This window comes from Musca domestica, unplaced genomic scaffold (assembly GCF_030504385.1).
Source record: "Musca domestica strain aabys unplaced genomic scaffold, Musca_domestica.polishedcontigs.V.1.1 9, whole genome shotgun sequence".
NCBI classification, from domain to species: domain Eukaryota; kingdom Metazoa; phylum Arthropoda; class Insecta; order Diptera; family Muscidae; genus Musca; species Musca domestica.
This window is the reverse complement of record NW_026712435.1, coordinates 20407242-20423293: the sequence shown is the minus strand read 5'-3', so window position 1 is coordinate 20423293 and position 16052 is coordinate 20407242. Positions and strand designations below refer to the sequence as shown.

The window sequence follows — 16052 nt, the reverse complement described above, 5'->3', positions numbered from 1 at the left end:
GGTTGGATGAAACTGGATACTCCCTTCGAGAGGTATCGTTCGCTCCAGTCATCCAGACAGACAGACGGGCGAAGGACACCCCCAGATCGACTCTAAATGTTTCGAAACGGATTTGATCCAAAGAGACCTAAAATCTATAACCGTTATTTCAATGAGGCACGTTTTTGACCGTATAAAATGATATATACCCTCTGTAGCCTGTAGTGTACAAAAACAACATAGCGTACCATCTCTACATAGATTAAAAAAATTTGACCCGATAACTGCTACTCAATATGGGATTCTGATCCATTTGTATTTAATGCTTTTTCTTTGGGCCCACATTATTATTTTCGAGGTTTACAATTTATAATATTTAGTATATAGATTGAAAACAATAACCACAACAAATATCAGCTGTATTGTGTTACTGCTCGGTCAATGTAGGCCAATGCGTATACATTATGTGCATTGCATTAGTTAGCACATTGCGTATACGCCTGAGTACACACTTTCATATGATTAATAATAAAATTCTATACCTTTAGCGTTTATTCAATCGATTTGTTTTTGTTTGTTTCATTTACAGATAACAAATGAATGAACGAACGAACGAACGAACGAATCATACAAAACAAGTGTGAATGCAATTACTCACTCGGACACGGACAAATGGATAATGTGCACGGGCGATCTGCTGGAAGGAAAGTAATTAAAAATAACCAACAACAGCCAGCAACAACAACACAAATCATATAATGTGAAGAAGAAAAAAAAAAGAAACGATGAATTTAAATTGATTAGTGACCGTGGCAAATGGAAAATAAAATACGAATTTTACTTCAACTGAATAAATGATCAACTTTATTGAGCGTATTCATCTGATACGGAGGGTTATTGAATTACGTAAATTGTTGTTATTCATATTTGCATTATGTGGTGTTTGTTCGTGTGCAATTAATGCAAATAAAAAAAAATAATTTGCCCAGCATTTTATGGGAATGCCGATTGAAGTCAAACGGCATAAAAGAAAAACAAATTAATTTTCACCATTACAAATACATGTGTGTGTAATTAATTGATTTTAATTTGTCATTAAACACACACATACGCGCAGGTACTGTTTGTTGTTATAATTGAAAACACAAACAAGTCAATCAATCGATGCAATCATCCAACAAGGCCATAAAATTCTTATTAAATTGTTAACTATTCAATTTCTCAAAAAAGTAAAAAAAAAAACAAGTAAAGAGCCAAAAAAAGAAAACTAAAATTAGAAGTGAAAATAAAAATAAAACCAGCTACTCTGTCAGCCAGCCATCCAGCAAATTGTGTGCCATAACAAATAATTTATATCGATTTAACTGGTAATGGCTTTTCACCTTTATAGCCACAGCCGTTGCCTGCAACTATATCAGCCACCACCACCACCACCACCAACACTACCACCTCCATCACATCAGCAATAATATCAACAGTCCCACTACTTTGCCACCAACCAACCAGCCTGCCAACCAGCGAGCTGTAATCACAGCACCTACTACTTTGCCGCCAGTCACTTCCACCAATTCCCCCATGAACATATACATACTACTTACATATATAAATATATATATATATAATTTCGTGCAAAAGGTTAATGGTCTCTTGCTAGGGGGTATACATTCTCGAGCCACTGAACTGTTGTTGTGTCTTTAGCAACGCTTCCGTTTATTGAACGCCCGTTTACTTACAACTAAATCTTTAGCATTACAACATAGACAACAAGGCGATACCGTGAGCTGGCAATATTAAATACTACCACGACAAGGCAAAGCTAGGGGTTTCAACACCCCATCACTGGTGTTGTTTGTAACAAAAGTTGGATACACAAAATTTGAATATTATTACCGGGGGAAGGCGGCAGGGACCTATTGTCTTTTATCATTGAGTTACGTGCTTCAAATTACCAGGATTGAGACTTTGGATTTTGTTTGGCCCAACTTAATTTATTTTAACTTTATGTGGAATTACAGGGGAGTAGTACATTTTATGCGCTGGAAAATAATCACACATACATACAAACTCCCAACAAAGCATTATATATATATTTGGAAATCAATAAAATAAAAAATAATAATTTTTACATAAAAAAATATATGTGTGTGTAAAAAAGCACACCTTCGGCAAAAAAAAAAAACAGAGCAACAAACACTCCTACGCCTAGTCAGTTCATATTGAACCTGTCTGACTGACAGAGAAATCCATTGAAACAAACAGCGACATTATCGCGACAAAGAAGCTGTCAACATGATTGCATTTTTGACATTGTTCTTTTATATGACAAGTAAGTATTGACAATATTTGACATTTAATATTTCTTTCTCTTATTGTTGTTGTTATTCATTTTAATGTATTTTTTATATATCGAATCCCTTAATACACATACATAACTGAAAGTGTATGTGTGTGTGTGTTTCAAGTTACTTTATGTATAATAAATTTGAAGTCAATTACATTTGTTTTGCAGCAACACAATACCAATTTTTGGTATATTTACATACTCGTATGACAACATGAATATATTTTTAACAAGGACACAAATTTTTGACATTATGTCGATGCATTTGAAATACGTAAATGGAATAAAGAGAAAATAAAACAAAAGCAAGTAAAAAAGCAGCTAAGTTCGGCCGGGTCGTAATTTTTATACCCACCACGATTTGGAAAAAAATTGAAAATTTTCAAAAAAATCCGTCGGAAAATACCGCTCAAATGAAAACCGTTATATGGGGGCTATACAAAGACGTGGTCCTCCATAAGTAATTTGTCATTGGCTGTAGTAACTGTTCCGAACTTTATATACGAAATTTGAAACAACTCCAGTGAATAACATTGCAAAAATCATCAAAATAACGAATATCGTTAAGATATACCGAAATAACGAATAGGGAATATCTGATATCGTGGAACTATATAGACAATTCTCTTCCAGAGGGTGATGTACTCACAAAGAACTCCTTGTGTAGAATTTCAGACAACTCCATTGAAAAAAATGGCTAAAATCAAATATGGGGGCTATACGATAACGTGGACAGATATAGATAATTCTCTTCTAGGGGATAAAGTACTCACAAAGAACTCCTTATGTAGATTTTCAGATAATTCCATTGGAAAATGTGGCTTAAATTATGAAAATACCGAATATCCGTGCCGTTATATGGGGACTATACGATCTCATGTACCGATATAGATAATTTTCTCCCTGGGAATAAAGTACCGTTATATGGGTGCTATACGATACCGTGGATCGATATAGATAATTCTCTTCCAGGGTATAAAGTACTTACAAGGAACTCTGTGTGGATTTTCAGATAATTCCATTAAAAATTGTGGCTAAAATCATCAATATTTCGAATATCGGGAGGTGCCGTTATATGGGGGATATACGATATCGTGGACGTATATAGACAATTCACTTTGAGGGGGTAAAGTTCTTATAAAGAACTCCTTGTGTAGAATTTCAGACAATTCCATTGAAAAATATAAAAAAAAAAACAAGTAAGCAAAGGCTACAGTCGAGCGGGGCCGACCGTTGAATACCCTACAACACTATAATAAACGATACAGTTTATATAGGCGAGATACTTGAAAGAATTCCACAAGATATTGTGACAAATAATAAAAGAAAACCATCAGGTTCCGTTCTCTAATTTTCGAATAATAGCAACTTAAACTAATTTGCTCATTTCCAATATGATTTATGGTCAGAATCGGGCCATAAATGTGATCTGTATATGATATCCTGATATCCTAACTACTTAGTTTTGTTAGCTGTACAAATATTACCAAATGTTTAATTCAAAATGAAAATATGCCAAAAATATGACAAAAATTGAAAAAATATGAGAAAATTTAAAAAAAAAACAATATTTTCATCTTTAGAGAGATATTTTTATGCGATTTTTTAGACGTTTTTTCTTTCCTGCCAAGAGGCCATTCTGAATTAATGAGAACTGTCGAAATCAGTTCAGCCGTTCTCGACATATAAGAGATTTTTCAAGCATATCTTCTTTGATAAACATATAAACATATATATCGCGGTTTAATGAAAAATGTTGAATTTTTTCAGCACAAAAGATATGCTCTATTTTACCCGCTAAATATTATCCGATGACCACTCAAATTGGTAGGCTTCTTCCCCGCCCTTAACTCTAGCTACATGCGAAATTCCGTCGATTGGTCTATAATTTCGACCTGTATTGCTACTGCAAAATCCGACATTTTTTCAGTTTTTGGTCCATTTCAACCCCTAAACATTTGGCGATCATCTCCAAAAGAAATAGGGTTCTATTCTGACCCTAACCCCACCTTCGTGCAAAATTTCGTAAGGATCGGGCCATAATTGCGACCTGTAGAGTGATTACAAATTAACATGGACAGACGGACAGACGGACAGACGGACGGACGGACATACATAGCTAGATCGACTCAGCTCGGCGAGCTAGGAAGATCCATATATACTTTCCTATGTGGGAAATCAATATTTCGAGGTGTTACATAATTTTTGGCCCAATCAAACTTATAATACCCCCAACACATAGTGTTGTAGGGTATAAAAACAAAAATGTGGGGGAGTACCTTTATATTGGGGCTATACGATATCGTGGACCGATGTAGCCCATCTTCGAACTTGACATGCCTACAGACAAGAGACGGATTTGTGCATAATTTAAGTTTCCTATCTTAAATAATTTTTGGCTAAATCATATTAAAATTTTACGCCGATTATGAATATTTATACTTCATTGGGTCAACAATTATTATTTCGGTGAGTTACAAACGGAATGACGAACTTAATATACCCTACATACTATGTGTGGTGGAGGGTAAAAAGAACAAGCTAAGTAGGGCGGGGACGATTTTCATTCTATTCTATACATTCTACACCCCTAATGCTGGGCATCAGCGTTCCACATATGGAAATTTTTTTTGCAACAACAAATGTTAGGCCAAACGAAAAATATCAGCTTTAGGTCATGGTACAATTAGCAATTAGTCAAATTATTAGTCAATTAGTCAAACTCGCTATGAAGTTTTGAGTTTTATCTTCCCTTTTTGATATATATTAGGTACATACTTTTTAAACCACAACACTATATGTTGGGTGTATTATAAGCTTGATTGGGTCAACCAGTTTGTAGCACCTCGAAATATTTGTCCCATACCCAAGATGTTATACATGGAGCTATTCGTCTGTCCATTTTAATTCATGATTTCGCTGCAGGCCGTAATAATGGTCTGATCCTCACGAAATTTTAAATGAAATGAAATGATCTCAAAATATTTAGGGGTAATTCACAGGTCAAAATTATAGACCAATTGGAGTGGAATTTTGAATTGGGAAAGGGATTACAATAAAAGCCCACGAATTTGATTGGTCATCCAACAACTTTTGTGTAAAAATCAGTAAAGAAAGGTCAAAAGGAATATTTGTTTAATATATATACTTATTGTATATTTATTTAATGTACACCATCTATGTCCCTTCTTTAAATGCGTTGCATAGCTTTAGTTCAGTTAAATTTGGAATCGCAAGGAACTAATATATGGCAGGGATATCAAACGCTTTACCGATTTCCACCAAATTTGACGGAGATAGGAGGTGATTTTGCAAACGCCTTCTATATTTGTACGAAACTACTAAATGATACCTAATTTAGTATTTGCTGAAGGAATAAGGCTGGAATCCCGATTTTTTTTATTTAAGTCTCTATATTTGCTCCTCTCATACCAAAAAAACATTGCGATAGAGTGCGTGCTGATATTTCAAAAGGAATATATAAAACATAACCAGCGGAGCCCTGATTCACCAAATGGAAGATTCAGTTGAATGCGGAAAAATCCATTCAATAGCTCATTGGATGAAGATATACATGGAATTTATCTATATCCAAATTTCAGTGGATCTCTACAACATTTCGCAGTGGTATTTATGAGGTCTATGAGATATCTCGTACTAAATAACACTGTTGTGGAGTGTATATTACGAATGTGAGGGCCTATAGCTGTAGCTATATCTAAAAAGATTTCCACGAAATTTTAAGTATATGCTTGTAGACTGAATTCGATCTGAATTGCCGAAACTAACTCCATTTGCTTGATATTCACCATTTGGTGCACAATTAACCTGAAATCGGTCAAATATATATATGGGAGCTATATCTAAATTTTTACCGATTCGCACCAACTTGAATAGGGGAGGTCTTTGGGGTAATTAGCCTACAGTCTGGAAAAATTGTCATATGAATTGGAAATAAATGCCACCTGCATTTTGTTTACAAAAATACAAGGACAGAGAGACAGACGGACGGACATACGGACTGACATGCATAAATCAACTCAGAAAGTGATTATATGAGGATCCTCAAAAGTAAATATGAACATAAATCGTTTCCTTCTCCATGATACAAACAAATCTCCAAAGACGTAATACCCTTAACACTATGTGGTTAAGGGTATAAATACCAATATTTTCACTCAACCACGAATATGTTTAGTCCTTCTGAAATCACAAATTCATTAAAAATACCAATTCTTCAAAATACCGACTATAAGGGGTATAGTTATACGGGGGATATACCTAAACTTGGAGCTATATAGACAGTTCCTACATATAGGGAACACAAACTAATAAATGCCAAAAACTTCGGACCTAAAATGCATCCCAGCAAAATGTTATCAAGCTACTTCATTTCATTCGGAAGCTGTAGTAATTTTCACAGACGGACAGAGAGATAGACTGACGAACATGGGTAAATTGAAATAGAATCTTAGGTTGATCAAGAATATATACACTTTTGTGGATATAACAAGTCAAAAAGCAGTAAGTTCGGAACGAATTTTGGAATCCTTAAAAAATTGTGTTATCATTTTAAAAATACCGAATATTGTCATTATATTGGTGTCTATACAACGTGGACCTACATAGGCATTGTTTGTCATAAGTCAATACCAAATTCAAATTCGAAACTTAAAATAAATAGTGAATAATGTAGCTAAAATCGTCAAAATATCGTATATAGGGAGGTACCGTTATATCGGAGCTGTGCGAAGACCTGGACCAGCATAGATAATTTTCTGTCACAGGCTGTAGCATCCATTACGAACTTCAAATACGACATCTCAAACAATTTCGGTGGGTATTGTACCTAAACTCGTCAAAACACCGAATATAGTGAGGTACTAGTATATGGGGCCTATAAGAAGACGTGGACCGGCACATACAATTTTCTGTCTTAGGCTGTAGTGTCCATTACGAATTTCAAATTTTAAACAATTCCGGTTAATAATGTCGCTAAAATCATCAAAATACCGAATATAGGGAGTACCGATCTATGGGGGCTTTACGAAGAGATGGACTTGCACAGACAATTTTTTTTTCTAGGCTGTAGTATCCATTTCGAACTTCAAATACCAAATTTGAAACAATTCCGGTGAATAATGTCGCTAAATTCGAATATCGGGAGGTATCGTTATATGGGGGCTATATGAAAACGTGGACCTACATGGCACATTTACGAACTTAGCCTGTCTACTGGAAAAATAAACATGTGTGCAAAATTTTAGCCTTCTATCTCAATTCGTTCGAAAGATTGCGTGATTACAACAGACGGACAGACAGACAGACGGACATCGCTAAATCGACTAATCAAGAATTTATATACTTTGTTGGGCCTGGGTATATCCGACCGGATTCAGTCTAGAAGCAAATACAGTAAACTTTGTTAAAATCGGTTCAGATATAGTTATAGCTCCCATATATATGTTTTAGCCCATTTTGTGTTTAAGTTCCCCACATTCGTAATATGCCCTCCACAAAAATGATATTTGGTACTAGATATCAGATACAGCTCTGAAATGCCTTAGCCACATGTTATCGAGGTGGGTTCAGATTCCGATTTTATATATAAGTCACCCAAATCCGTATAATAAACTCCATAACAAGAAATTTTGGTACAAGGTATTATGTACATCCTGAAAATAAATTTTCCGAGTTTTTTTTGAGATCGGTTCAGATTTGGACATGTCTCCCTGTAATTTAATGTAAATAATAAATCGAGGACGCCATTTCTTATAAAATTGTAATGGTAGTTTAGAGTTAGTAATAGAGTTAAAAGTCATAACATGGTCTCCATATCAAACATATTTGGTTCTAGAGGTCACATACAACATAAATTTACTTCAGTTATGTTTAGTGGAAATCGATATAGCTGTGCTAGGTTAGTTTTAATCTATTTCAATTTTCCAATATAAATGTTTATTTGCAACATTTGACTCTACTAAATAGTCATAGTTGTGTTGGGTACCATAAAGTCAGCACCGCCCGACTTTTGCCTTTCCTCACTGGTATATAAATAACTTATTTCCTTTATTACCGAGTAATGTGTTAAGTCGTTACAGAGAGAGACACTCAGCGACCATAAACGGGAAGGATAAGTTCACAATAAGTCAGACTTTCAAGTTTTGGTGTGATGATAAAAGCCATGTGTAATGTGTGTGTGTAGTGGATACAAAATATTCCACATTTCTTTGATGCGATAATCCAGCGAAGTTCGTTTTATAAAAAAATTAGATTTCCTGACTCATATCATTTCATGGCCATTGAATCATAATTTTGTGAGATGCTCAAGGTAAGAATAAGGGAGAATTTAAGTCAATACTACTACACTATTCCGATAATTTATTAATACTTAATAAAAAAAACTTAAAAGTTGACGATGACGCATATTTTCTTTTCTAGGTATGATATCTACCAGATCCAGTTTTGTCCCCTCTTAATTAACAGTTTAATGTAATAAATTCACCAGATTCTCCACATTCGAAAGTTTACAAATACGACGAAACTCGTGTTGTCTTACTACTATTATCTTTTCATACAATTTAAACGTAAATCTTTACCCCACGTCATCGAATAATCTACGGGCATGGGACAAAAGGAGTGCCTTTTATTGCAAAACTTTCTTCATAACATATATGTTTTGATTCGTTATTAAAAAATTCCAAATTGTTTTCAAAAGTTTTCAAAGTTTGAATTCGCACATGGGTGGTATGGCGGTCGAAAGGGGTTTTTATGTATCTGTTGACATTTGGTTTGAAATTAACTGGAAATCAAAAATTCTTTAAACAAATATGTAATACATACATGCATACATGCTATATCTATGAATTCGATAATAAAACAAAAAATAATAAAACAAAAACCACAACAATTAATGTATCTGTGTTTTTCCGAACATAGAACAATAGCATAAGTCGATTTGTGTCACTTTTGAATTATTGTTACAACGATCTAAGCATAAATTAAGAAGTAACAAAACAGTAAGTTCGGCCGGGCCGAAAATTGAATACCCTCCACCATTTGGAACGAATTAGGAAATTTAAAAAAAAATAAAATCTGTTCAAATCTTAAAAAAACCGAATATCGGATGGTGCCGATACATGGGGGATATACGATATTGTAGACCTATATATATTCCAGAGGGCAAAGTTCTCAGAAAGAACTCCCAGTGTGGATTTTCAGACAATTCCATTGGAAAATGTGGCTAAAATCATCAAAATACCGAGTGGCGGGAGGTGCCGTTATATGAGGGATATACGATATCGAGGACCTATATAAATAATTCTCTTCCAGGAGGTAAAGTTCTCAGAAATTCCATTGGAAAATGTGGCTTAAAACATCAAAACACCGAATATGGGGGGTAGAGTTATATGGGGGCTATATGATATCGTGGACATATATAGATAATTCTCTTCCAGGAGATAAACTACTCACAAGGAACTCCTTGTGTGGATTTTCAGAAAATTCCATTGGAAAATGTGGCTAAAATCATCAAAATACCGAAATTTCGGGGGGTACCGTTATATGGGGGCTATACGATATCGTGGACTGATAAAGCCCATCTTCGAACTTGACCTGCCAGACAGATCTGTGCCAAATGTCAGCTTCCTATTTTCAGTTTTGACTGTACTGCGGAAATACCATAAAATTGTAGAAAAGGTTTAGATTTGTTCGAATTGGTTACCTTTGGCACGAATTATGGCCTTCAGACGGCTAATGAAACCGTCACACGCTGCCCGAATGTTGCTCTGCGGTATTTTCGACCATTCCCGACGAAGCGCTTGCTTGAGGTGATCGACACTTTCGTATTTTTAGTGCCAACCTTGGTTTCCAAACTACTCCAGACACAATAGTCCAACAGATCGGTATCCGAAGATTTTGGTGGTCATTTTGCGCTGCAAATGAAGCGAAGAACCTCATTTTGTAACCATTCTTGAGTGGCGCGTGCTGAGTGCGATGGTGCTGTGTCCTCTTGGAATGACCAAGGTCTGCGGTCAAAATGTTTGCGTGCCCAAGGCTTTAATATACCCTCCAGAATATTTTCGCGATAATATTCGGCATTTATTCTGATGCCACGGTCGATGTCACATACGAGCGGAGAGTGCCCCTCGGTTGTTATGGCGGTCCACACTCTCACTTGGCCGGAGTGAGAGTTGAGCTTGAGCCAACCGAAGGTGCACATTTTCAGCTCACCTCTTTGGCAAATAAACACGATCATTTTGTTTGTTTAAAAACTTCTGGACAACGAATGTTTTCTCAGCGGAGAAAACAAATTCGGCAGTTTATCACTTTCGGCCAAGCGATGCAACTCTTTAGTTCTTTTGCGTCTATTTTCTTTCTGTTGCGGTGTAAGTTCTAGCACTTTTTGGAATTTCAATAGCTTTACCCCGAACTTATTTTCCAATATTTGACGAATGGAATATTGCGATATGTTCAGCTCACGATCCATTTTTCGGCCACTGCGACGCGGGTTTCGATCAAGTCACTTCCTTACTTTTCGAACCATTTCTGCTGATGTTGCTGTTTTCTTCCGTCCACTTCCTTGACGTCGGGCTACGCTACCAGTATCAGTATCACGGTAACGAGCGATGGTACGAGACTCAAAAGATTTATTCACATTTAAATGCTGGAGTGCTCTAACGATAGCCACGTGGGGTTTCCAGCCAAATATAAAGAAATCACATTATCACGCTTGAATTCTATCGCGAATAACTTTTTTTGTGGATGATAATTCTCACCAAAATGCTTTTGTGCGCTTGTAAGCAATATAATGAGCTGTCACTGGAATAATTTCAACAGCTGTCGGACGAGTGGCTTAGAAATGACAGCAGTCTGAAGGTGGTTGCAGTTTTTCATCTCATCCTGTATATACTTTGTTGGGTCTAAAATTATTATTCCGATGAATGGCGGAAATGGAATTCCCTTACAAAGGGAATGGCGAACTTACTATACCCTTCATACTATGTATGGTGGAGGGTATAAAAACGGGTAAAGAAATGTGTTGAAAAATATGAAGTCAAACCTTAAAAATTGATGATATACATGTTACACTAACGAAGATGTTAAAAGAAAAGACATGAAAAACTACGTTAGGGCTAAAATTCTGATATCCTCCACCATGAAAAAAATAAGGGCAAACGATATAAAGGGTAATTTTTTAGCTACTGTATCTCTGTGGCAACGATGTTTTAAACAGCTTACTTACACTTCGTGTTTTGTTTCACTGTCAAACCTCTTCAAAGTTATATTTTTCTTACGATCCAACATATGACTTCTGTCACTGAACTCCGACCCCGCAGCCCTGTTAAAAATTTGACATATGATTATTTTGGGTTTTTTAATTATTGTAACAAATTTCAAACAAATATTCGGAGAAATTTATTGTTTTCACATATGTATGTTTTTGCCCACATAGTTTACATATTTTCTTTTGTTTGTGGTTTTATTAAACGAAAATTTAATATTTAAACATTACATACATACATACATTTTACATAGAATTTTTGTAAAAGTTTTTAATTTACAACAAAAGTTTATTTTTGATATGCTCAAGTATATGTCGTATACAATAGCATTTTACGATTTAAGCCACAAACCTAATTAACCAAGAGTTGACAATGAGGGTTTTCATTGAAAAAATCAGTGGCAAAAAAAACTTTTTGTTATGGACAAATATCACCTTATCTCCTGAATTTATATAACACAAGTTATCAATATGGAAACTCTTTCTAAAATTTTATTGTAACATTAATTATATTTTAATAGCCTCTTTGAGTATCCCGACAAGAAAATCATTTTGCTAGGAAGACATTATTCCAAAACATAGGTCTATAAGCTTAAAAAAACCAAATGAAGTTATTCCAACTGTGTTTATCATATTTTTGATTCAACTACAAAATTATACATAAAAGCACATTGTTCCGCTGGGACTGGGCCCTTCTCCAAACTGGTCAATTTTTGAATGTTTTCATAAATGTTTGCTTGAAATATCTAATTTTTATATCTTCAGCCATATGGCAAGGGAAGGTATATGTCATTTGATACTGCCAACACGATCGTCGATGAAATAGCGGTTTTGGACCCTAGGTCTCTTTGGACCAAATACGTTTCAGGACATTTGGAGCCACTGGCTGGATTGTGGGCAGGATAATTATCGAAGGGAGTATCCAATTCGGTCAGAAATCAATCAAATCGGAGATCAAGTTCGGAGATGGGCAATATCGGTCCTCTCCTTCTGGTCCCCCCCAAAAGGTCAAAATATTAAAAATAAAACAGGTAAGGAAAAGTCAAAAGTCGGGCGTGGCCGACTATATGATACCATACACCACCATGAATATATAGTAGAGCTCCCATAGCAAAAGAATTTATTTGAAGTAGAACATACAACCTATCAACACTTGGTTTTAGAGCAGTTATAGTTAGTTTCAGAGGGAACTAATATATGGAAGGCATATTCAATTCTGAATCAATGTTCACAAAATTTGATGGAGACATTTTTATCTTTTACACCTACTAAAATTACTATAGAGTGCATGATACCACTTCGAGAAGAATTATATTAAAAAATATATATATGAGCCGAGATCCACAAAATGGAAACATACATCCAGAAATTCACTCCATTTGGGTTGATATTAACCATTATTTGCACAATAAACCTGAAATCGGATTAAGGATATATATGGGAGCTATATCCAAAACTTAGCCGTTCTCGATAAAATTTGGCAAAGTTATTTCCGAGCTTTGTCAGATATCTGGTACCAATATCATTGTTGTCGAATGCATTTTACGAATATTAGGGACTTAAACACCAAATCGGATAAAACATATATATATCGGAGCTATAGCTATATCTGAACCGATTTTCTCCGATTTCGATGTACTTACTTCTAGACTGAATTCGGTCGGACATACAGGTCTTTTGGACTGATATTGGCCATTTGGTGCACAATTAACACGAAATCGGTTGAAGATATATATGGGAGCTATATCCAAATCGGAACTGATCTTGTTTAAATTTAACAAAGGTATTTCCAAATTCTATAAGATATGGTATAAAATAGCATTGTTGTCGAATGCATATTACGAATATTAGGGACTTAAACACCAAATCGGATGAAACATATATATCGGAGCTAAAGCTATATCTGAACCAATTTTCTCCGCATTCGAAGTACTTGATTATAGACTGAATTGGGTTGGATGTACCAAGCTTCAGGACTTTTGAACTGTTATTGGCCATTTGGAGCACAATTAACACGAAATCGGTTGAGGATTTATATGGGAGCTATATCCAAATCTGAACCGATCTTCACATATTTTGTCAGAGGAATTTTCGAGCAGTACATGATGTCCAGTACCAAACATCATTCTTACGCATGTGAGGTACTTAAACCTCAAATCGTTATAGGTATATCTGTACAGATTTTCCTTAAATCTGATGTACTTGCTTCTAGACTGAATTCTGTGGGATGTTCCAGAATTCAGGTCATTTGGACTTATATTGGTCATTTGGTGCACATTCGGTTGAAGATATATGGGAGCTATACCCAAATCTGATCCGATTATCACCAATTTAAATAGGCTTCGTCCATTATTCTTTTCAGTCGGTTAATAAATGTTCACAAGAATACATGGACAGTCGGAAAGTGATTCTATGAAGATCTTCGAAAGTAACTATGGGTACATCTTGCTTCCTTCCTAGCTCAGGTGTCAAAATGGATAATATCGTTTCGCTCCTCTCTCTATCCTCCAGGCTCATAAGACGCGAAATTAATATCCGGTTCTTTTCATACTTAGCATATAACTATATTTCTATTAACAGAAGATCTGTCATAAAGATGGTAGAGATGAGACCATTCCTTCTGGCACTATCCCAAAAAGGGTCGAAGTTTTAAATAACCAAAACGATTATAAAATCCGAAAAAGCATCTGGTTATCTTCATACCCCCGTCGGTCCGTCTATCCGTCTGTGGAAATCACTCTAGCTTTCGAACGAAATGAAGTAGGTTGATAAAATTTTACTCAAATGTGTATTATGTCTGCAGGACTTTTGGTATTGAAAATAGGCCATGTAGGTCCACGCCCCCTATAACGGTACCTTCCGATATTCGTTATTTTGATGATTTTAGCGACATTATTTACCGGAAATGTTTCAAATTTGGTATTTGAAGTTCATAATAGATAATTCGGCTTAAGACAGAAAATGGTCCATGTAGGTCCACGTCTTCGTATAGCCACCATATAACGTTACCCCCCGATATTCGATAATATGATGATTTTAGCGATATTATTTACCGAAATTATTTCAAATTATGTATTTGAAGTTCGTAATGGATACTACAGCTTATGCCAGAAAATTGTCTGTGCAGGTCCACGTTTTATAACATTTATGGTACCTCCCTATATTTTGATGATTTTAGCTACATTATAAACTGATTTTTTTCAAGTTTCGCATTTGAATATTTTAGTAACTTGTGACAAAGTTACCTACGCAGGTCCACGTCGGCATATGGACCCTAATATAAGGCTACATTCTGTGTTTTTAAGATTTTAATAGAATTTTTAACGGATTTTATTTTTTTGAAAATTGCCAAATTTGTACCAAATGGTGGAGGGTATTCAATGTTCGGCCCGGCCGAACTTACAGCTTTTTTACTTCTTTTTTTTTGTAATTTTTGGCCATACCAATATTTTTATTTGTATTAAATGGAGTATAATAATAGAATACTTCGGTCGAATATATCTGGCACCCCACGTTCATTTTAACATTTTCTAAAAATAATCACCTATCTCATATAAAGTGAAGGAAGCAACCAATAAAGTCCAAAAATGGCACGTCTCAATATTTATTTATTGTTTATTTAGGTCCTATACGAAATGGACAATATTGATCCATACAGGGTCTGAGGGTGTACATCGGTCGGCAAAACCGACCGATTCTTTTTAACTTTTTTGTTTGTCACATTGGCACTTTTTATGATTTTGGGATTGCTTCAATCGACTGGAATACAACTAATGGCTTTTAATACATTTTTTATCTGATGGATTTGTACACATGAAGTACATACATTATTGTTTGATGACAACCGATTCAAATTCGAACCAGAGTGTCGAATATTCGATATGCTACTGTCTTTAACCAAAAAAATATATATATTTCATATTGATCCGAAAATTACATAAAAAAGTGTCATAGTTAAGCTATGGCCATTTATAAATTTTGTTATTTTATTGCATTTCAAGTTTTCCTACTTTTGGTTAGGCTTTGCAAAAACTCTTGACCAGAGAGTAAAAAAAATCCACAACAACAAGAACAGCAGCATGAGAAACAATAAAGGCATTAAGTGTAAAATACAAACATTTAAATCTATGAGGGGACATAACTTTTGTGCAAAGCAAACAGTCAAACACATACACACACACGTGTGTGCAAATACAAATCCATTGTTCCTGTGGTATGTGCCATGGTTTCATTGTATTTATATGGCCATATTTTATACTGCAATGTGGTCATAAACGACATTCTAAAAACCAAAGGTACATACCGACGAAAAAACTGGTTAAGTATTGGCAACCGGTTCCGTTCCATATATCCTACCATTACGTTATCCACGCTAAGTGAGTGAGTGTGGTGTCCGTGTTTGTGTCTATAAATGTGAAAGTAATGGGAAAATTATGTACATGCAAGCTA

The 16052-nt window shown here is 35.2% G+C and overlaps 1 protein-coding gene across 2 annotated transcripts in view; it reads left to right on the top strand.

The window, feature by feature from the left end:
* Window positions 1–572: 572 nt before the first annotated feature.
* Window positions 573–16052, top strand: part of LOC101890509 (uncharacterized) — a 439481-nt gene continuing 424001 nt past the window's right edge. For both annotated transcript variants that reach the window (XM_059131523.1, XM_059131522.1), the window contains exon 1: window positions 573–2305. In XM_059131523.1, the coding sequence (XP_058987506.1) occupies window positions 2269–2305 (37 nt within the window). In that variant the 5' untranslated portion in view covers window positions 573–2268. The remainder of the gene's footprint in view (window positions 2306–16052) is intronic.